The sequence below is a fragment of the Metopolophium dirhodum genome, chromosome 1 (assembly GCF_019925205.1).
Source record: "Metopolophium dirhodum isolate CAU chromosome 1, ASM1992520v1, whole genome shotgun sequence".
Classification (NCBI taxonomy): domain Eukaryota; kingdom Metazoa; phylum Arthropoda; class Insecta; order Hemiptera; family Aphididae; genus Metopolophium; species Metopolophium dirhodum.
Genome location: NC_083560.1, coordinates 16453626 through 16478671, shown reverse-complemented (window position 1 = coordinate 16478671; position 25046 = coordinate 16453626). Strand labels below are relative to the sequence as shown.

The following is a 25046-nucleotide window of genomic DNA, read 5'->3' as shown; positions in this document are numbered from 1 at the left end:
CCACCGACTAAGATATAATCTATTGTATCTCAGTCCGTGGTAATTAGTAATTAACATTTTTACATAACAGATGGCGAACATTTATATAATGACGAATGGAGATTCAAAACTATGTTTACATATTATTATTATGTTTCTTTTGGATTTTGAAATTTGTCATTTGATATTTGAACAAAAAGTAAATAAACAGGCATGTCCTCAGTGCAGGCTGCAAACTCGCGTATTTTTCATATCACTGCGCATGTGTGCTTCAGACATGGAATAAACGGTCATTTGACGAAGAATTCACGATTAACTCGTTTATTCCATGTTAGGGGCACACTTTACTGTTACAGCCAACATTTCGCCACTTGTCTTGTGCACTCGTCGGAATACCGTCGCTCAAAGACTAACGCACGCACTCAATCGCGAGTAACAAATTTATTACTCCATGATCGCGACACGCCGACCGAACGAACATCGTCTGATAATAAATAATAATAATAATAATAATAATGTACGCTTTCTAATATTTGTTTTATAGTGTTTGCGCGTTTTCGGATTTATTTTATACCTATTTGTAGGTATCGATATATTGTTATTTTTTTTATTATTGCTTACAACCGTACGCCGCGACGCCATCGAAGTGTATATCGAAGCCATATCGCACGCAACCACCGGCGCCGCAATAGTCAATTTCATAATCGTGGTACGCGGACTCTTGCAGGTGTCAGCGTTTCACTGTAGAGCTTACCGCAGCTCGCAGCCGCCATATTATACTGTGCACCACCCAGACGGCCCATAGTAAGAATTTTGACAACATTCGTCAAAATCGAAAACATGTAAATGATTTTTTTAGTAAGTTCAGGTACGCGTGTGACGTGTCTATCAAAAAAAATAAAATACCGAACGTAGGTACTTGTGCTATGTTCGTAAAAAATGTATTCTATACAAACGTGTCTTTCATGTCTATTAAAAAAACATCCAAAGACATTGGTCGGATTGACCGAACGCCGTAGTCGTATTTAGGGACGGGCTCCAGTTTTTAATCATTTCTTGGTTAGAAATATAAATTATCAGGGTGTGTGCTGCTGATACAATTCTAGCCCCTCGCCAGACAAATTTCCCAAGTTGCGCCTATGCTGAACGCCTCCATTCTTCCTGTAATAAATTGCTCCACATGTCCTTATATTACATTTTGTACCTTAATGTACCTAACCTGACCGTAAACGCTCAATTGTTTGTGTCTAAGCGCCTCGCTCCTGTATGTGGATTTATGAAGTTTTTGGTTTGGCTATTATACTTATTAGTTTGGTAAAGAAAATTGTATGACCCCAACATGAATTTTGTAAATTTTTATTAACCAAAAATTAGTGCTCAATTCTTGTGAATTCCTGACCAGCTACATTTCAATATCATACTTATTGTCTAGACATCCAGTATTATCGATTACTGCACTGATTTGAATTCAACTACAATAAATAAGTAAGAAAATAGACCTACCTAGAAACTTATTTTAATTCACTAATATTTTACTAACAATCACAATATACCTCTTCTTTAAACAATGTCGTGATCATAGTGTGAAGTTAAAAATAAATGTTCCATAAAGTTGTAGATTTTTTGGGAAAGGCAACATTACTTATTTATTGAAAAACAAATTTGTTCTGCCAAAAATATAATGAAAGCGCCAATATTATGGACTATACATCTAATATAGAATCATTAGGATAATAAATTAGAATCACTTAATCTATAATATTGTATTTTTTTTTTTTTATTATTTAAATAAATTCTTGCAGGTGAATGCAAATGTGTACAATGTACATAACTAATAAAGTAATAAGAGATATGTAAACTAAATAGAGTAGGTAGTAATTGTGACCTACCTAGTAATTATTTTAAAAGGACCTTTAAAAATGTTAATGTCAAAAATTAAAAAACTGAAATGACACCCCCTGCTACCGCGTTTTAGTAGAACTTTTTTGGTGAGGCAACTTATGAATCAACCCCCCCCCCCCCCCCCCACCATACCATAAATAAAAGACTTAGGAGTTACGTCTATCACTGCACATGCACAATCCACACGTACATATGCTTGCGTGTGTAATTTATGTACACTAGTACTAACTCAGAAGTTAGATGGTGCTTATCTGACGTCATCGGAACATTGCCGCCGGCTGAAATACCAGCGTTTGTTTATGTAATAATTATTTTGAGCATTTCTTTATATACAATATAATAAAAGATTATTCATGATTCATATTTTTAAACTTAGTAAAGAAGAATTTTTTCTCAAATAAAATCATAAATATGTTGAAAATTATTATCAAAATATGTGCTATTGGTGAGCCAAGAAGTATACATTTAAGTAATATTTACTTCAATATTCTAGGTGAGACGCCGCCTCACTTACCCCACCCCCAAAACCGCCACTGCTGGCTACATACAATAATTTTCTATCTATTGAACATCAATAATTCAATATTATCTAACTAATTACTTAATAATTTATTATCATCTGTATTATGTTAGTTTTTACCCCATCTATAGGTACTTAAATTTAGTATTAAGTTCTAACACAATGATGATATTAAAATTAAATACAATTTTTAAAATATTTTAAAGGTGTATTAGTAAAAGAAATGGATGACTAAATCTTATGAAAGTGATCCAAAAGAAGTTCTGACATCCAAGGAATGTGAACCAACAAATTTTGGAAATAACTTTCACTCTACTAGAATACTAGAAGACTTACAATCTCTATGCAAGTATATTGACAGTTAATTTACCTTCATTCAAAATAAATATTAGTATCACATTCTTTTTTTTTTAGAAATGAAGTTTTATTTGATATTAGATTTGAAGCAGATGATGGTAAAATTGTAATTGGACATGGAAAGCAATAAAGATCTTGTTAATATAAAAGAATTAAATTCCACCATTTTACAGCGATTAGTAGATTATATGTATACTGGAGAAATTATGATCACCAAAGAAAATGTACAGGTATAATTAAATATTTGATTTGATATAACTAAAGACCGGATTTATATTCTCTTAAAATACCTTAAATATGATGCTAATATTCTCGAAAAAATCTTAAAATATTCTCATTATATTCTCTTAAAAATTTAAAAAATATGCTAAAATATGCAAAATATACAAAAAAAAGCAAAAATATGCAAAAATAATCAATAAACATCATTATATTTACTTTAATATGCATTTAAAATTTTTTTTTTTCAATTTTATATTAATAGTGAGTTAATTATTAGGTATTTAAAGTTTCGTATTCTAATGGAATATTATTGCACTTTAGTAAGAGTTGGAAATGGTAAAATAAAAAATTGTAAATGTTCAAAAAAATTTTTTCTGGGTACCGTAATATTAAAATTAAAAATAAATACAAATTTTTTCTCACAATTTACGAAATATTCCAAAATATGCTAAATGAGTTAAATATTCTCTAACCCATAAAATATTCTCAAATATGCAAAAAAAAACTTTTTTCTATGCATTCAGAATTGAACAAATCATCCACATTTTTTACTCTCATAAGACTGCATAGACCCAGTAACGATATGTAAAAACATATAAATCCGGTCTTTAGATAGAACAAACAACATTATATTGTATGTAAATAATTGTTGATGTCTAAGGTGTTGTTACCAGCTGCAAATGTCTTACAGTTAGATTTTGTAAATGGTGCATGTATTGAGTTTTTACAAAAACATCTAAATCCTTTGAATTGTCTTGGAATCAATGCATTTGCTGACTTACATAACTGTATGGAATTGTTCTCGAGTTCTGAAGAATATATTAAACAACACTTTCTGTATGAAAAACAACTTAATTCTATCAGTCAGTAACTAATTGTAAAAATAATAATTATTATTTTCAGCGAAGTGGTTAAAGGTGACGAATTCCTATCTTTATCTTCTGAAGATTTGGTGAAGCTTATTTCCTGCAATGACTTTGCTGTTCCATTTGAAGAAAAAGTAAGCTAACTAAAATTGGTAATTTGTATTTTAATATTTTGTATGGAAAATCAACTTAAAAAAGTTGGTCAAGTATCACTCTGCTTTACAGTAGGTGTCTAGAGTAGAATTTCCCAACCTTTTACAGATTCAGTACTTGAACCTTCTGTTTCTATATTGTGTGCATTTATAAATAACAAATAATATATATTAGAACACATATATAATTTTAACAATTATAAAGTATATTAAAAAGTTATCAAAGCATTGGAACTAATAAAAATAGATTCAATACCATACAAATACAATAAATGTTGCTTTGCTTGCAATTAAAAGAAGGAACCGAAGGTCTTGAATATCTATTATATTTATGGGACCCTGTGAGAGTACACTAATGGGTTGTCAACAAATTAATATTATATTTTAATTTAGTTTTAAATATTTGTTATTGTAGGTTATTAAAGCCTGATATATCATTAAATATATCTGAAGAACCTCTTCTAAACCAATATCACCAATACTTGGACCATGGAGACATTGTCAAGACTTGGAGTACATATTTATGGTGGGGTAGTCGTTGATAGACCACCACATTAGTACTAATTAGCATACAGAATGATTTCACTGTTGTGGTAGTAATAACAACTTATTTTTGTATAATTCATGATGAAATGTGATTTATTCTTTGTATTTTTGTGAATGTGAATGTTTTTTTATAATTTAAATTGATTATTTATTTTAATTATTAATTAAATAAAAAAGTTGTAAAGTTAATTATATGACAATATATCAGCAAAAACTTATATAATTTAGCATTTATTTAATATATTTCAGATTCTGTTAGGGGACTGAGGAGTGATAGACTTATTGGTTTTTCAATGATTTCTTTTATTTTTTGTGTTGTATCTAATTGAACATTTTTATAGCTAAGAATTTAAATGTATAACAAGGTTTGTCTTAAGTAGTTGTTCATATTGTAACCATAAAATCTAAAAAAAATATGTAAATATAGTTTTTTGTTACATATAATTTAAAATATTCACAAATCATGGCTGGCACTTTTTTCCCAGTTGACACTATAGCACGTCCTTACAGTGGCAGTTTTTTAGGGACGGAAAATTTCTAATACTTAGGTATTTAATATATAGCCATTCGTGCACAAATTGTAGTATTTTATCAGAGAGTAAAATTGTATGGTATGAAATATAATATTATAAAAATTATTTAAAATCCAGCTCAGTAGAAGATGAACTAAATTCAATGACTTTGATGTAGATTGAATCGAAACTTTTAAGCAACATAAACTTTGCAAAAGATACCATTAATGAATTCGCTAATCAATAGTCGCAATGAATACCAATGTGTATATAACTGTATTTACTGCAGTGGCGTGGGGAACTTCATTAACTTATGATGGATGCACAATAATTTATCTTATTAATTATAAATACTTATATATAAATAATTACTTGTTTGCATAAATGGTAACTGAGAATGATTGGCTCAGTCTTACTGCCTTAGTGTGTACTCCATAAATTATTTACTTTATTTTAAATGCTCCTAGTCTCTAGGGTACCCACCACCCTTAAGCCTGAGGTACGTGCCTCAAATAAAGTCCTCCGTCACGCCACTGGTTTACTGTACGTACTTGTTATTGTATGAAGAGTTTTTGGACCTGTAAATTAATAAATTATGTTAGTTTACTTCTCACTCATTGACACAGAAAAATGTACATGTAATATTAAATGCCTAAACACTACTCCTTAAAACATGGTATGCTTTAGCCCCCTCAAGGGACAAATGCGAAAGAAAATTAAACACATTTCCAGTAGTTCGATTTCAATTTTGAAAAGTAAATTAATTAGTTTGTATTCCTCTTTTCTGGGTTCTGAGCAAATCTAGAAAATAGACTATCGAATACGCTCACCTTTTCAAAACGAATGTAAGTTGATCTAAACAAGATGAATTTGTATTCCTCTTTTGGTACTGTTTACATAAGATGTCTGCAGCCAGAGCAAAATTACATTGACTTGTGCATGCGCGTATGGGTGATAGAACATAACTAAGTATCTTGGTAGCCATAATATAAAAATATCAAATATTACCTGCATTCCGAACGATCATAAATCAATTGGAGCTAATGACTACGGAAATGAAAAAATACGATGAATGTTTGGACAACACAAAATACATCGTAAATCCGGAAGTCCAAATTTCGTCGCGAAAAGTGCGATAACGGATTACACACACTAATGTTAATATTTTACTTCTCACACATTGACACAGCCGAAACGTACATGCAATATAAAACGCCTAAAAACTTGTCCTTAAAACATGGTAAGCTTCAGCCCCCTCAAAATATAATCATAAAATAAATTACAAAATATTCTATAGTGTATGAAAATTATACATAAAAATCGAATTTAGGACGACTACCTAGCTTATGAGTTGTAAGTATTTAAAGTTTAGTCAAGCGGAGTGGTAGACAAACATTTTGCGGGGCAACCCCGTTCCATTAATCCAAACTTAAATTACTTATAAGTAGTTATAACTCATAAATTACTCGCCCTAAATTCGATTTTAGATTCTGAGCGAAGCGATGAATGTATTGATTTTACAACGATGTGTGTTTTTTTTTATTTTTTATTTTTGTGTCTGTCATCACCTTTTAGGACAGTAAAAGTGCTTGGATTTTCTTCAACAGTAACTTTTCTGATAGGAAAGTGAATCTAGTTGGTACTTTAAAGGGGGGGGGGGGGGGGTGTCAAAAGTAAAAATTTCCCAGTAGTTTTCACAAGCGACGTGAAAAACAAAAGAAAAATTAAGGAAAAACGGGAATTTTTACGCAAAATCTGTTTTTGAGAAAATCGATTTTGGTTTTTGGTAGCATTTTCTATACACCATAAAATTTACAAAATATTTTGACTCTTTTTGAGCTGTTTACGGCCATTGTAAGTTTTCAATTTTTTTAGTTTTTTTTTCTATAAATATCAATAAAATTTTATCTGTTGAGTAAAAAAGCTTAGTAAAATTAATTTAATAGAAGGCTCCTAGGTTATTGTTTCAAAGGCAGATGAAAAAAATTAAAAATCCTTAGTCACAGTTTTTATTTATAAGCATTTAAAGTTCAAATTTTGACAAAATACAGAAAAATCACGAAAATTAGCAAACTATTTTGAGTTGAGAATTCATTAAAATTTTTCTTTTTAAATCTAAGATTTGAAAATGTAATATAAGATTAGTCATAAGTTTGTCTATCTTTATCAAAAAAAAATGTCTAGAAGAATTTAAAGAAATTAAATTTTTATGAGCGTCTGAAACTTATATTTTTACAACATTTGATATTTACTCGATTTCTCATGTAACAATTTTCTTATTTTATTGTAATGAAAAAACGAATGACTGTAGATACTTGAAAATTTCACTGAATGTTTATATTAGCATTTTCTATACACCATAAAATATATAAAATATTTTGACTCTTTTTGAGCTGTTTACGGACATTGTCAGTTTTCAATTTTTTTAGGTTTTTTTTCTATAAATATTAATAAAATTTTATTTTCTGGGTAAAAAAGCGTGAAAATTTAATATAAATTTTTAACTTTTATGGCTAAGGATTGAAAATTTAAAACAAGGCTCCACGTAAATAGGTTACATATAAATTACTTTATTCACAATAATATCATCAAATATACTTGGTAATATCATAGGCTCACTGACCGTTTTCGCTCAGAATCGTTTTTCTTATACAATGATATTATATCATTGAATTCAAATTTAACACCATCCATTACAGTAACCCACTCGTAGCCTACTGTACAGCAGAGCGACATCCACTTATCCACCTTTTTTTTCTATAAATATCAATAAAATTTTATTTGTTGGGTAAAAAAACGTGAAAATTTAATATAAGGCTCCTGATATATCGTTCTAATAGCAGTTGAAAAATATTAAAAATACATTGGCACAATTTTTTTTTATAAGCATTTAAAGTTCAAATTTTGACAACATTTATCAAATTTATAATTTATTAATTATTTTGTAGTTAAAAATGTATAAAATGCTTAACTTTTATGGCTAAGGATTGAAAATTTAGAACAAGGCTCCACGTAAATAGGTTATATATAAATTACTTTATTCACAATAATATCATCAAAATATATACTTGGTAATATCATAGGCTGACTGACCGTTTTCGCTCAGAATCATTTTTCTTATACAATGATATTATATCATTGAATTCAAATTTAACCCATCCATTACAGTGACCCACTTGTTACCTACTGTACAGCAGAGCGACATCCACTTATCCACCTTTTTACGATTCAAAATACTTTGAAAAATATTCTGCTTTGGAATATTAAATTAAAACACTATGTTGTCGTAAAAAACAAGTAAGAACTTAAAAAATTATAAGGAAAAAAAAATATTTAAAAATATCATTTTTTAATATAATCGTGGTTTTTTTAACAACTTGAAATTATGTAAATATATATTTTCAAAAACATTATTACTTTTTGAAATAATGAGTGTTTCATGATAAAAGAATCACACTTGTGTACCTATGCATTTAAAAGGCAGTTGATTGTTCAGGCTCATAATGTAATGTCCTACCTTTTAATAAGCATCCAAAACAAAATTATTTATTTTATTAGCAATTTCTATTCACCATAACATTTTCAAAATTGTTGCAACTCTTTTTTTGAGCTATTTAGGTATAGGCTTAATAAATTGTCTAGTTTTATTGGCAATCAAAAATGTATGTTTACAACGTTCCTCATAAGTTGATGTAGTGGAAATTAAAAAATATATTGAGCATAAGTCCACAGTATTTTTTCATGAGCGTTTGAAGTTAAAATGTTGACAAAATTCATCAAGATCATGAAAATTGGCAAATTATTTCGAATAAAATTCATAAAAAATTTTCTATTTATATCTAAGCTTGGAAAATTTTATATAAGATTCCCTTTAAGTTTTCTTACATTCAACAAACAAAAAAGTTTACTGGAAAGTCAAAAGCATTGGACCCGTAAATGAATAAATTCTGTTCATTTACTTCTCTTTTACTGACACAGCAAAATGTACATGTAATATTAAATGCCTAAACATTACTCCTTAAAACATGCTATGCTTCAGCTCACTTAATATTTATTTAAATAATGTACCTAATTAATTTTCTTATACAATATTAATACATTATATATGAATTTGATTACTATTCCTTATACTTATGATACTTTCTTACTTAAATACTATCAATAATTTATATTATATTATATTTATTTAATTATGTTCACGATAATAATTAAGATTAAGTATGATAATAATGAGTTTATGTAATGTCCAAAATATCTTCAAGCTTCAAATCATTCAATATATATTTTTCTACGGACATTAATAAAAACACATCTAAATGTCATTAGATAATGAAGCGCGTAGAAGATTTTTGATAATTTTTAATTTGCTAATATTACTCGTCCACAATTAACCTGAGACATCGATGAGGTTAGTACATATTCCATGGTGGCATATAAATTAGAATAAGTAGACATAATATGTAAATTAAGTGAATGAAGTAAATACAAACACAAATCAGACAATGTATTATTCTCTCAGGCATGACGTATAGCTCTGTCATCATGGTTAGAACCAAAAGTGTTCACATTCAGATTAAAAAAAAAATGTTTTCATATAAATATTCTGAACACAAATATTATAATAATAATACCAATAATGTAAACTTGAATAAAAAGTATTGCAGTAACTATAGAAAATACTTCTAATAATCTATATTAATAATAGGGTAATGTTTGGACAATAATATTTTTATACATTGCAGAAAACAATGTTTATGTTTTTTGGTACTCGAGAACTTCCTTTACAATATTTTTGTACGTCCATTGACGTCACAGCCTTACTTGTACCACAAGATATGCTGATATAGTACCTAGTAATAAAGATATCAATATAAATAATTTTTTTTACAGAAATTAATACCTATTTAACGGTACTGTAATTATTTAAAATACACACAATTTAGTACCTATATTATATTTAAAATGTAATTTATTTTTCAAAAAACAATTATGAAAATTGAATGTATATAATATAGGTAGAGTATTATGATTTATGATTCATACTAATTATTATAAAATAATTATATATTCTCGCCATACAGTTACCTACTTAATTGAAACCTGAAATTTAGTATAATTTAGTTTTACGGCTGTATTCCAATTTATAATAGTAAGATTATTTTTATACTTTGAAAACGCAAGTGACCACAGACAATGTTTATATTTGTTGGTACTTGCAGAGAACTTCCTTTACAATATTTTTGTATTGGGAATAGTGTAATGTTGATTAATTTATATTCACAGTCTTTTAAATGGAAATAATATAGCAAATTATAATAAATATTCAATTAGGTACCTATTTGATCTTCAAAACAAAAAAATATATATAAATATATTTAAATATTGGTAATAAGTATTGGTTTACAAAACCTATTGCACAAATTAAAAAATCAAATATAAAAGGTAAAAAAAATATTGTTGGACCAGAAAAATAAAATAAATATATTTTATACAAATTCAGAAAAGTTACGAATATAATAAAAATGTATCGCCATTTCAAAGGTTATAACTTTGGTTAAAAATATTTTTATAGACGAGACCTATGTTTCAATTCAGTAGGATACAAGGATAAAAATGTGTACAAAAAAAATTGAGTTTTCCAAATTTTAAAATAGTCAATTAAGACCGCCTAATGTTCACTTTCAGACCACTGTGGGCCGTCATTGCAGTATTTATTTTTATTTTTTTGATATGCTATATTGTATTCTGTGTTCATTTTTGAACAGTTCCACTGTGTTTTTGTGATAATACTGCTAACTGCCGAACGCTTAGTAAATTTGTACTGATTCGTATTATTGACATAAAAGTAATACATAATAGTAAGTTCAACTAGTATATAATAAACCTTTAGGCATAATTAAATTGATTTTAATAGTTATACATTTTTTTTTAATATAACCGAAGTCCGCGGCCAAAGAACAGCAGCAGAGTGGCACAGACCGTCACTGGGCATGACAAAATAATAATATTTTGTCATGTATTAAGCCACGGAGGTAGAATTGATTAAATCAATTTTGGTCACGGCTTTAGATAGAATCTAAGACAGTCGATGGATCAAGAATTTAGATTCCATCTACAGGCACTCCCCACAAAATAAGTAGGTACACCTTTAGCAGTAAGTTAGACTTTATACAGGCTTATTATAGCCTCTACTTTATATGGGCCCTGCCGCCCTGGGCGTGTCAGCTAAAATTTCATTTTAGTTATCGTCGCGCATGTTCCCCAGACACGGAAAGAATAATATATAAAATGGATAGTGTAGATTACTATAGTCAAAGCGTACAATATTTTAGAGTTTATTCCAAGTGTTGGGAAAGTTATATCGATGCCTGTTTATTTAGTCATGGTCAGGTAATGTGAAGGGATCCGATTTAATTTATTAATTTTGAGTTTGTATATGAAGTGAATTATTTTGTTCATGTTCTTCAGTATCATCAATAGCGAACAACATTGCCATTTCATATCGCAATATTAGCCACTGATCACTGTAGAATGAGTATAAAAGATAGGTACCTACTATTATTTGTATTAGTATAGGTACAAGTGTAAAATGCGAATTTGGTATTTACATTTTATAATTAGGGCCCCAAACGAATTTTTAAAACAAAGAATAGCGGTTTTAGTTATTTTGATGTAATTTAAAAATATTATTCATTGGTATATGAAACTTTTAGAGTAGGTACCTATATTATTATATTATACACACACAATCACATCAATTTTTTAAACCTATTGTAGTAAATGCCTCAGGGGTGGCTCCATAGACATGTACATGGTTAGGGGGGGGGGGGCAAGTGATAATTTTCAGAACATTTCGATGGATTTTTTTTTCGCAATTTTTTTTTAACTGTATAGAGATGATTCGGACCATGGGATATTATGTTGTTTGTGCGTACGGCTGTAAGGAGGGAAACGAGGGGATTTGTTAACGCGGAATGTTCTGAGATATTTGCATTTGGAAAACTGAATTAAAACGGTTTTATACGAAGAAAACAATATTCTAAATAATTACGCGGTATTTTTTTTTTATTATTTGTTATAGAAATCATAGAAAAAAATACTGGCGATGAACTTGATTCTGCTATACCTACGGTATTATTGTTACCGTAGTTTGATAGCGTTCCTGTATCTATCGTCATCGAGTAGGTCGCTGCAGTAATTAATGAGTTTGATTTGAAATCAATGACAAATCATTGTAGGCAGGGCCTAAAATTAAGATATTTTGCTACTGCACGCCCAATTCCAAACAAATTTTTTTTAAAATAATGAACATAATAGACCTAGTAGTGCGCATGCACATGCACTCGATTCTTAGACGGGCGGACCTACAATTTACATTATATTTATTAAATTTATCTAATAAGCAATTAATCCGGCGGGTTGAATTAATTGTTGCCAATTAAAATGCATAATATATTACGTATATTATAACCGAAGTACCGAGACCGTACCTATTTACAATGGCGTGTTGGCGTGTGAACAGGTTCAATTTATAACTATAGTTAATAGTACCTACATGGCTACATCCGAGTTTTAAATAATTTAATATTTTGAAAATATATATCATTGTCTATAAAAAAAATGATAGTGGGTGACTAGTTATAGTTTTTTTTTTTTTTATTTTTTTTTAAAAGCCGCTAGTATAGACTATGATAGCTTAACAATTACATAGTAAGAATAAAACAATATAAAATTGAGATTAACAAAAAATTAAGTACTTATATATACTATATAATAAAGCCAGTCTCCTGTATAAAGGCAAATTATTGTTTTGATAGCTGTTTCAGAATTAGAGTTTAAGATGGAAAAAAGATTGATGGGAATATTAAGAGACATAAGAGTGTTGAAAAGAATTAGTCTTTTAAGTTGGAGAGCAGGGCAGTTAAATAAAATATGAGGAAGGTCACATATATACTCATTAGGATGAAGTGAGCAAAGTGTACAAAGTGGAAAGTCGTTTAGTCCAAGTTTAAATGAGTGACTAGGTAATAATGAATGTCCTATCCGTAAACGATTATAATGGACTATATGAGACCTTTGTAAATTTAAGTTATTAAACCAGGTTTTTTTTTTGATATTAGGCGTTGTATGTCTGTATCTCAAAGCGAACTCAGCAGGTAAGTTAAACTAATTATAGTTAATTGAGGATAGTTTGAACTACTTTGAAGTGTCTGCGATTCAGGGACTAGATATTATACACAAATTCACAGAAATGGCATTTGACAATAATGACGTTTTCATTGCTATAGAAAATGTCAGTGCTTATTAGTTATTTTAAATGGTACCTTTAATAATTATTGTGTATAATAAAGTATAATATTATTATAACTTAGCAATGATAAAAAGGAGAAATAGGAATTAATAGCAAAAAATGCAATAAAATAGTGTAACAGCTGGTACTTATAATATGCTTCATGTAATATTTTAAATAAAAATCATTGAATTAGGTAAATGTAAAACACACATAAAATTATACATTGACCCACTTGTAAGCTACTGTACAGTAGAGCGACAGCCACTAACCCGGTTTTTATATCTAAGGTTTTAAAAGTGAATACAAGATTCCTCATAAGATTGTCTATTTTTAACAAAAAGAAAGATTCTACCAGAAAGTCAAATTAAATTTATATTTATATTATTTATATTTTTAATGTTTATGAATTGGATATTCACTAGTTTTTTTATGGAACGACTTTCTTATTTCTTCGTAATCTAAAAAAGAATAACCTTAGGTTCTTAGATACTTGAAATATACTCCAAAATCCAATAATGTATATATTTTATGATTTTCTATACTTGATAACATTTTAAAAATATTTTGACCCGTTTTAGTTGTTTACAGACATTTGAAATTTTAGAATCTGAGTGGAGCGATGAATGTATTGATTTTACAATGATGTATGTTTTATTTTAATTTTTATTTGTGTCTGTGTACACGATAAGTAGTCGAAATAATGCTTCGATTTTCGACTTCAGTATCTTGTCCGATGGGAAAGTTAATCTAGTTGTTGCATTGGGGAGGCCCAGTAATTTTTAAAAGCGCCGAGAAAATCAGAAAAAAAATTAAGGAAAAATGGGAATTTTGACGCATAATCAGTTTTCGACAAAATCCGATTTTGGTTTTTGGTGTAACTCTAAAACAAATGACTGTATATACATGAAATGTTGATTGGTTGTTTATATTATCATTTACTATACACGATACAATTTTCAAATTATAATATGAGCGTTTAAAGTTCATATTTCTGCAACATTGGATATTTACTCGATTTCTCAAGTAGCCATTTTCTTATTTTGTTGTAATTCAAAAACGAATAACAGTAGAAACTTATGATTTATTACTTAAGTTAATTAGTTTAACTTTTCAAGATACTGAAAATAGTTTGATGACAATTAGCTAACATGAAACATTAAACCTTGGGATGATCAATATAACATTGGTAGTATTCTAGAACATAATTTTCAACAACTTTATCCAGATTTTATACGGTAAAATTGTTATTTATTCAATAAATTGTTTCAGTATTGTTAAAGAAACACGGAAATAAACATTTAAGTTCTTTTTTGTCCATACATATTATATTATTATGTTTATTATTTTTATTTTTGATTAAGTATCGGGACTTAAGAGGCCGCTACACCTATATGTAATGTCACTTGTCAATTGTACATTCTGAATAATCTATTTAACTGTTATGTTTAATTTTAGAATGAATGATCAATAATTCAAATACCTAGGTCATATTTTTAAATTTATAAGTAAGAATATTATCTAGTGAATCTCATAGGTTTTTATTATAATTTAATTTGAAAGTGAGATATTGAAATTTAAAAATTGTAAATTATTTGTAAATTTTTTAAAAATGGATATAAAAATGTAACAATAATATTGTACTTAGGAACACTTATATTATAGTTTATAATATAAAGAAAATTGTGATAAAAAATTAAACATAATATATAGCTATAAATATCCTTATATTTTAAATATAAAAATATATAACAAATAGATACTTGACATAATACAACAATATTTTTTTAAAAACTGTTTCACGCCCATATTGACATTATTTGTATTATGAATCAACTAATATTTGTGGTTTTTTATGAAGTAACATTTGTATGTTAAAATTCATCATCATCGTTAAGATCATTAAAATCTGAAAAAGAGAAGCAGTCCATTAATAAACAATACAATAGAACTGGTATTGGAGTATAGGGTAATACAATGTACTAAGTCATTCAGTTTTAGATTTTTTTTCATATAATAGATAATTTATACATTATAACATTTTTCTAGAATAAATAGGATTCTGCGGTCGTTTTTTTCTTAAGTAATATATTAACTATACAAAATGATAACCCAATACAAGGATACATATCTTATACAATCAATACTTAAGGAAAAGAAAAACCCACACTCCTACTCTTAAGACAGAGGAAAAATTCTAAAAGTTTTTAAAAGTATGTACTATTATTACCTAACCTAATGAGTAATGTAACTGTCTTATGAAACATAACCTATCTATTACATTAAAATCAACTACTGTTAGTCAGTGAATATGATTTTTATAGAAATTTGATTCAATTCATTCTAAAATATAAATATTATATATTGTAGAAGAAAATCATGCCGGCCTGATTTTAGAAAGTAGATAAAAAAAACTAAAATTTCAATAAAAATGAATAATAGAATAGTTAATAAATTTACTTAATAGGTACATTAATATTAGAAAAAAAATGTTTAGAAAGTAACCACCTTTTGGTTTTTAAACATAATGTATTCATTTAAAATGATGAATATTAACAAATTTTGTAAAAAGTAATTGGTTAATTCCTAATGTATTTTGCCCATTAAAATTCAATATTTTTAAATTGGCATTTTTGAGACAGTTACCACATCTAAACAATGTATGATAAATATGGTCTTTTATAGTACTATATTATGTAATATGGATATAGTTCTTAGAATTTAGATAAAATGTATCATTATATATTTTTATAAAATTGATGATGGCATTATTAACTGTTGAAAATATGTGTTGATAGATGGACATAACAGGATTTCTTAATACCAGTGATGAGTGATGTTTTCGCAGTTATTTACAGGAGCATTGTAAGACTCCATACTGCATAGACATTTAGAATACTAAACGCTTTGATATAACTATCATGCTAGACACTAAAAGTGCAAAATAAAATTTGGTCTCATTTTTATATCATACCCTCAAATCTCAATATCAAAATAAAATAATTAAACAAAATGAAAATCAAGTATACATTTTTTTCGTGTGACAACTGAAAAATTTAAATGATTAATTAAAATTTTAGTAAATATTAAAATAACCAAAATAATACAAATCTTAAATTATAATATGTTCATATTTTACAACGTAACGTACCATTATAAAAATCAGCTTGTAGACTTTTGGACAGTTTAACATTGATTTCCTCCTAAGAACAATAATTTAATCATTTAATGATATACAAGATGATTCACTAAGCATGCTCAACTCCATTTTATCATTTAATAATACATTTATTCATACGAAAAATCATACTTGTACTACTACTTCTTATGGAGTGTCCTGTGGCGGTACAAACTTCTGTTTTACAAATAAAACCCTTCACTCTTAATAATATTTAGTGGATAATGTTTTTAAAATTTTTTAAGTATCTAAATTAACTATTGAGTAGGTATTCAAAATTCAAACGAGTAGTTTCTCAATTATTGAAATGTTTGTATTAAAGATAATAGTCATTATAAATTGAAACAGAATACAGATGTATATGTATTCCATGTTTATACATGGATTTAGTATAATAATACTTTGACTATATTTAAAAATTATAAATATTAATTACTAAAATTTTCAATTTACCATAGCCCCCATACCTCCCAAACCCATTATCATTAGTTTTAGGTCGTTACTTCAGTATTCATTCCAAAGTAACAAGTACACTGGTGTAACGAGTAGGAACAAGTACATCTGATCGTTCCTCAAACGATCCATTGGTACATATAGTATCAATGTACAACATGATCCCCAACAGTAGAAAAATGGGTAAATTTCATTATTCGTTCTATGTTCAATCGGTACAAACACTTTAAATAATATAATATTTTATTTTTATCCATATAATTATTTAAGGCTTGGGCAAGGACCTAAGTTAATTTTGAAAGTTTTAGTTTATTTATATTATAATCATTATTTTTCGAGGGTAAAGTAAAGTGAATTTTTTATACATTTTTTTATAGTTTTTATACATTTATATTTTTTGTAATTATTTCTGCTGAAATAAATTTGTTAATAACTTTATATTCGGTAGAAAATTGTAGGTAAAATTAGTACGTCCTGCAGAAATGCGATTGGTGCAAATAGTTTGTGAAGTCTGTGTACACTATACTGCTGAAATGCTAGGCGCAATGCATTCGTTCCAATGGAGAAACGAGTACACGTCTTGATCAGTCGATACTCGATCGTTCTGTGTGTTACGAGAAGTTTTCTAGTTTTCAACTAATCACATATGTAGGTACATAATATTGTGTTACTAAAAATATTGTATCGATGTAACTAGTTTTTTGGCATCGTTACTTCATTGTAAATGTACCGATTGGAACGAATCCGCAAAAGGAACGAAAATTCTCATCACTAATATTATTATGGACCTATTTTCCTTATCACACAAAGTCGAATAACACAAAAAGTATAAAACGACTCGTTCGAATTTTGACTTTGGAACGTCCTAATTTTCAGGAAAAATATCTGCTAAATAATTTACAGTGGAAAGGGAGGTTATCGTTTGAAGAACGGAAGTATCTCCGCATTATCCTCCTTAAGGTTTACGAAAATTCTAAAGAATTTTAAAATATGGTCTTATAGATTACAATATTATTAGATTTTGAATAGTTGCATTATTACGGAATGAAGGCAGTGAGCATGCTATAGGCGAATCGCGCTGTGTATTATATAACATAGAAATTATATACCATTTATTTATTATTCATTTAAATTACCTCATCATCCACGTCTATGTTAGGACCGGTCCCTTCGGACAAAGGTAATTTTTCGATATTTCTTTGTGGCTTCATGATAAATAAATTGTCGTCGTTTAAGTATCGATACAATAACGATAATTACAAAATACTATATTGTATGAGCACTTTTGAGCTGCGTTTTTGACTTGAGGAATGAGAACAATAATTCCATGAACGTTTACCGTTGTAGATAAAAATATTATGGCATCATTTAGACCTAAATACTTGGCATCCATGGCCGGCGGGGATGGGTGGTACGGTGACGGCAGACTGCGTTACAGTGATGTATATTATTAAAATAAGTCAATTAAAAAATAAAAACGTTGAGATCGAAAACAAGACTAGTTATTATAGTAATACTAATAGCTATTGATTATGAATGATAATTAATAATGATATTATTCACAATCAATGGTGATACAATGTAATACAAGTTTATTCATAATTCGTTTCATTCGATCGGAACTCGAAAGAAATATACACGAATCATGATACGATACGATAATTACGTATTTATGCTGCCTTTGTTTTTAATCATGCACAACCTGGTTTGTTTTTCGTGCATGCGCAGAAGTCACGATTTAAGATAATATTATAATATAGAGGTTAAACATCGGCCTATTCAGCCTATAACCATTATACTACTCGCAAGGTCTATATCGAATAGTGCTTAAATTTATTATGACTGGTGAACCAACTATCTGAAACAGCTGAGAGCCCAGAATCACAAGCGCTCGTTGCGGTTTAAATATATTAATACATATATATAATATCATAATAACATAACCACTTAGGTACCACAGTTATCTGCTTTTGATACCAATAATACCAATACTATATCATATACCTATTAAGACTTAATAGGTCTATGTAGTATATAGTATTATTGAATCTATAAACTTGTCCTCACAATGTGCTAGTAGTACTGGGAACAGGTGTTTTTGATAGTATTAGTTTACCGGTCAAATTATCAACTATGGGAGTTCGATACTTGTGTATCTTAAATCGTGGCAGAAGTATGGAACAACATGCTCCGTCTATGAATATAAGGCCTATGTAATACAGTGGCGTCCACAGGGGGGGAGCTAACAGGCTGAAGCCCCCCCCCCCCCTCGCCCGTATAATTATTACTTAAAAAAAATAAATATTTATCAAGTTTCAACTGTCAACTATAGTAAGCAAGACGTCAATTGCATATACGTCTTACCAGAATGAATTCATTTATGAAAAAACATTGTATTTGCATACCAACTTTCCTAAAATTATCTATAATCCACTTATCCACCTTTTTAACATTTTTTTGACCGAATAAAATTTATTATTTTTGTGTCTGTCATCACCTTTTAGGACAATAAAAGTGCTTGGATTTTCTTCAACAGTAACTTTTCTGATAGGAAAGTGAATCTAGTTGGTACTTTGGGGGGTCAAAAGTAAAAATTCCCAGTAGTTTTCAAAAGCGACGTGAAAAACAAAAGACAAATTAATGAATTTTTTTGCATATCAATTTATGAACTTTGAATGCTTAGAAAAAAACAGTGACTAAGGATTTTTAATATTTTTCATCTGCCTTTGAAACAATATACTAGGAGCCTTCTATTAAATTTTAAAGCTTTTTTAGCCAACAAATAAAATTTTATTGATATCTTTAGAAAAAAAACTAAAAAAAAAATGGAAAATATTTTGAAAATGTTATAGTGTATAGAAAATGCAAATATAAACAACCAGTGAAAATTGCAAGTATCTACGGTCATTTGTTTTAAAGTTACACCAAAAACCAAATTCAATTTTGTGTAAAAATTACCGTTTTTCCTTAATTTTTTTTTTTTTTATCTTGTCGCTTGTGAAAACTATTGGGAAATTTTTACTTTTGACCCCCCAAAGTACCAACTAGATTCACTTTCCTATCAGAAAAGGTACTGTTGAAGAAAATCGAAGCATTTTTACTGCTCTAAAAGTTGTCCTCAGACACAAAAAAAAAAAAAAAATAAAAATAAAAAAAATAACACACATCATTGTAAAATCAATAAATTCATCGCTCCGCTCAGAATCTAAAATGTAAAGGTGTTTTAATTGGTCAACAAGTCTACTTTGCATCGGTTGAAACATATTTTTTTTTATTTTAGATATTTTTGAATATATTCAATACTAAAAAGTAAAAGTTTATAAATTTATAAAATGTAAAATATTTATTTATAGGAGGAGGGGTAAAAGTACAAAAAGTACAAAAATTGGCTAAACACAGTGTAAAAATAAAGGGAAACTACGGCGATTTAATATATTCCATAAATTATCAAAATTATACAACATTTGTATATTTACACATTCACCAACAAATATTTCAAAAAATAGGCACATTTTTTTCTATCACTTTTTTGATGCGATCGTATGGTTGGTAAGCAGGGAATTTATTTTGGTTTTTTTCAAACATTTTACTTTTATTCAAATCACTGCCTACGGACCAATATCATTGACGAACATTTTGAAAACATGTTTTTAAAATGTAGTAAGCATTAATTTCACAAATAAATTAAATAAAAATGATTATGTACCTACTATGTTATATTAATTATAAATCTACAATAAAATAAACTGGAAGTATTTAAAAAGTATTCCAAAAACGTATTCAAAGTATTCTTTACAACACTGGAGTCATGTATAAATATATTACAACAGATTCATATGTTTATTAGCGTTAAACAGGTTGCTCGTGTTAGGTATATTGTTAATTTATTATTCACTAATCAGTAATCTAGACGCTACAGGTCAACTTATGAAACATACAATGTAGGTTGGTAATATACAATCATACAAACAAACATTATTTGAATGAATTATGCAAATAAATTACTATGTGTTATGAATTATCGATACATTAGGAATCATTATTTCATATAAATAGTTATACATTGCTTAATCCAAAACAAATTACCATCGCAGTATCATATATAATATAATATACCTACTGCATATATAATGCATACATAAATTGAAAACTAAAAAGACATCAAAATGTCGAATCTATGTTGATTTATTGAATTCTAATTAGGCACCTATCTTTCACTGGAATAAATACAATTATAAATAGTTACACAATATTAAGATATGCATTGTGATAATACTATTGTATAATACTCATGATATTTATGTAGTTTTTATATTTTTTCTATCAATTAAACTATAATTTATTAATAATCCTTTCTACATTTACATAGGTGTTGTATGCCCGTGTAGCATTTAATTAATCAAATGGAACTAATTAGGCAGTGTTCATATCATTAAACACAAACATAAACTAGTAATCAAAATGACAATAAAGAAATAATTTATGAAAAAATTGTATATTTTGTACCTAGCAATATAATTTAGAGACAGTGTTTTGCGATCAAAAAATATTGTGCTCTATAATGGTAAATCCAAAACGCCATAGTTATAGGCCTTAGGGCTAGAACATTCGAAACTAAGCAATATCTGTAAAAAATATTTATTTTTCTTAACATCAATCTAAAAATTAGGTTTAAGACTTACTATTCACGGTGGTCTCTTCTACTCATCTTAGAGAAAATTAATTTTTACCATAATAAGTGCGATCTGTGATTGCCATATGCCAAATTTCTTTTACTTACAGAATCACAATTGAAGAAACTACTATACTAGATACTGGTGAAGGTGTTTCTCTCAACAACTTGCTGTAGTATTATTGGTAAGAATCATCAATTGTAAAATGTTTACTACATATTTCACTGTAACGAGTAGAGAACAAAGTCTTTTCTTTTTATAGCTTTAACCCACATCTACCTTTTTATCTTACTAGAGGGAAATCTATTTTGTAAAAATTATGTTGTTAAGGGGATTCCATACCGTGATTTTCTGTTTTTGTCTAACACAGGCGCGACATAGGATTTTTGACGGATTCTTTGCCAAACATACCTATCAATTGATCTAATGAAGTGATGAGAATTCTGAAAACAGATTTGAATTCGTCGTCAAGTCTACTTGAAATCGACTTTCTCACAATTTTGATTTTTTGATTTTAGCTTCTCCAAAAATTGAAATACAAAAATATTTAAATACTCTTTTTTAATATGACATTTTCTGGAATTTGGGGGATATTATCAAAAATGTGGGAAAGTCGATTTCAATTAGACTTGACGACAAATTCAAATCTGTTTTCAGAATTCTTATCATTTCAATAGATCAATTGGAATGTTTGGCGAAAAACACGTCTAAAATACTATGTCGCGCGTGTGTTAGACAAAAACAGAAAATCACGGTATCGAATCCCCTTAAATTTTATTTTTATTTATCTAATAAATGTTAAAACATATGTATTGTGTTAATCATTGTTATATAATTTTTAATTACCCTAAAGAAGGGCAGTTTTCTTAGGCTATTAGGTTTAAAATTACCACAATTAGAGTATATTTCAACACAACACGTCATAGCAATTTTTAAAATAATATAATAAATTTTACTTTATAAATATATAATATGATATGATACAAATTAATATTACAATACAAACATTCATAATGTGAATATTAATGTTAATGTTAATGTGATGAATAATAAAAATAATAAGTTTATTATGTAAAATATGTGAAATTATATTATGTATAAGTATACAACTATTAGGGTGGTCCTTATATATATATATATATGTACAGTGTGATTACGATATTAGGTACCACTGAATATCTCAGATGGGTGACCTTGTATTGAATTGGGGTTTTCGGGAGGTGATAGGGAGCACTTAAATACATATTTTCATACCAGTTTCAAATTTTTAGCTCATTCGGTACGCGCATGCGCAATACAAATTACCTTTTTTTTAATGGCAACCCCAGTTTTTTTTTGCAGATTCGGGTGAGTATTTTTTTTTAAACGTTTATTGTACAAAAAGTTTTTTTCTATTTTCAAAACTGCCCAAGTTAGAGTAAGTCAAAAATAATAATTTCATTTAAAACCATTGGAAATAATAATGTAAGTTTTAAATAATTAAACATTATTTTAAGTGTATGATATTTTGTCAACTGTATTAATTAAATGTACAGCAAAATAGTTATAACTTATAATGATAATAGTAATAGTAATATTATAATAAAAATAAAATGTATAAAATACATTTATCGAATGAATTGTTCGAAGTTTTCGCCATTATGTTCTAAACATGATTCCAGTCGTCTCAAAAATTCAGTCAAAGTTGCCGCCTTGATTTGGTCCTCACTTAAAATATCACATGCTGTTTGTATTTTGTGTTTTAAGTCTTGAAGATTGACAGGTGTATCTGCATAAGCCGCAGTCTTCAAATATCCCCATAAAAAAAAATCCAATGGCGTTAAATCTGGGGATCGTGCAGGCCAAGGAACAACGCCATTAGTACCAATCCAGCGATTCGGAAATATTTTATTTAAATGTTGTCTAACAATAATTGAATTGTGGGCTGGTGCTCCATCTTGCTGGAAAAACATACGTTCTCGTGTGTCTAATGAAACATCATCCAACAGTCTTGGAAGTTCGTTGGTTAAAAAATTAAGATATCGTCTGCCATTAAGAGTAAAAGAACGGTCCTATTAGCTTTCCACCAATCAACCCACACCATACATTAATTCCCCAGACTGTTTGGAAATTAGTTTCATGTGACCAGTGTGGGTTTGTGTCATCCCAGTATCGATGATTTTGTTTATTCATAATTCCATTGTTAGTGAATTTTGATTCATCACTCCAAAGAATATGATTGACAATTAAAGGGTTATCATAAAATTTAGTATTGCCAAGCTATAAATTCCAACCTACGAATAGAATCTCCTGCACGCAAATGTTGGACAAAATCGATTTTATATGGGTGCATTTTGTGTTTTTTTAGAATTTTTTGGACATAACCATATGAAACTCCACTTTCGCGAGCAACTTGCTTAATTGAAGAACGTGGATAAGCCCTAATGTATGCTAGTACCTGTAATTCTGTATCGTCATCAAACATATTTGGTCTACGCCTTTGTTGGTTTATTTGTGTGCCAGGAAATCTTCCTTCCTGATTTAACCCTTGTAAAAGTCGTAAAACATAATTAGAAGGTGGATGGTATCTTTCTGGGTATCGTTCGGCATACGTCAAAGAAGTCAGGCGTTTATTACGTTGACATTCACCATAAATTAAAACCAATTCAACTTTTTCAGCGTTATTCATATTTAAAAATTATAATTTATAGAAGCACTTAATAACCAGACATACACGGATATCGCACACACTTTGTACGAGTCTAGTTACAGAATAAAAGTAAAATTATATTTTTCATCAAACTAATGAATACCTTTAATTAAATACATTACCTGCTTATCTTATCGTATATTAGAGCTATTTTAAAATAAAATAAAATTAAACTATAAAAATAGTTAAAATTGTAATCCAATTATAGCAGTTTACTAAACAAAAATTATCATATACTCGAGATATTCAATCTAGTGACCAATACAGTATTATTAAATAATTATTTGAAAACAGATACAGTAAATTAAACATTTAATTTGCACTTATTTTATTATTTTCAGTGGTTATAAATGAAAATAACATTTAACACGAATTATGCATAAATCCAATTTTTGACTTACTCTAACTTGGGCAGTTTTGAAAATAGAAAAAAACTTTTTACAATAAACGTTTAAAAAAAAATACTCCACCCAAATCTGCAAAAAAAAACTGGGGTTGCCATTAAAAAAAAAGTAAGTTGTATTGCGCATGCGCGTACCGAATGAGCTAAAAATTTGAAACTGGTGTGAAAATATGTATTTAAGTGCTCCCTATCACCTCCTGAAAATCCCATTTCAATACAAAGTCACCCATCTGAGATATTCAGTTGTACCTAGAATCGTGATCACACTGTATACATAAAGGTGATATTATATTTTATAAAACAT

At 28.3% G+C, this 25046-nt stretch overlaps 2 protein-coding genes and 1 pseudogene across 5 annotated transcripts in view; 1 reads left to right on the top strand and 2 right to left on the bottom strand.

Moving 5' to 3' along the window:
* Positions 1-25046, bottom strand: part of LOC132933600 (probable peptidoglycan muropeptide transporter SLC46) — a 41176-nt gene that overhangs the window by 4297 nt on the left and 11833 nt on the right. The window contains exons 10-12 of one of the 4 annotated variants that reach the window (XM_060999865.1): positions 18114-18404; positions 16498-16549; positions 15073-15255 (exon numbers count right to left, since the gene is read on the bottom strand). The exons of 1 other annotated variant lie outside the window; for it this stretch is intronic. The gene's annotated coding sequence lies outside the window, so the exon portion shown is untranslated. 2 more of the 4 variants (XM_060999864.1, XM_060999867.1) reach the window with 2 other exon arrangements.
* LOC132933601 (kelch-like protein 2) lies at positions 21-4767 on the top strand (annotated as a pseudogene).
* LOC132933602 (uncharacterized) lies at positions 22574-24325 on the bottom strand. Its single transcript, XM_060999868.1, has 2 exons — positions 24010-24325; positions 22574-23590 (listed from the first exon to the last, which is right to left on the bottom strand). The coding sequence occupies exons 1-2, from the start codon at positions 24316-24318 to the stop codon at positions 23258-23260; spliced, it is 642 nt and encodes a 213-aa protein (XP_060855851.1). The 5' UTR covers positions 24319-24325; the 3' UTR covers positions 22574-23257.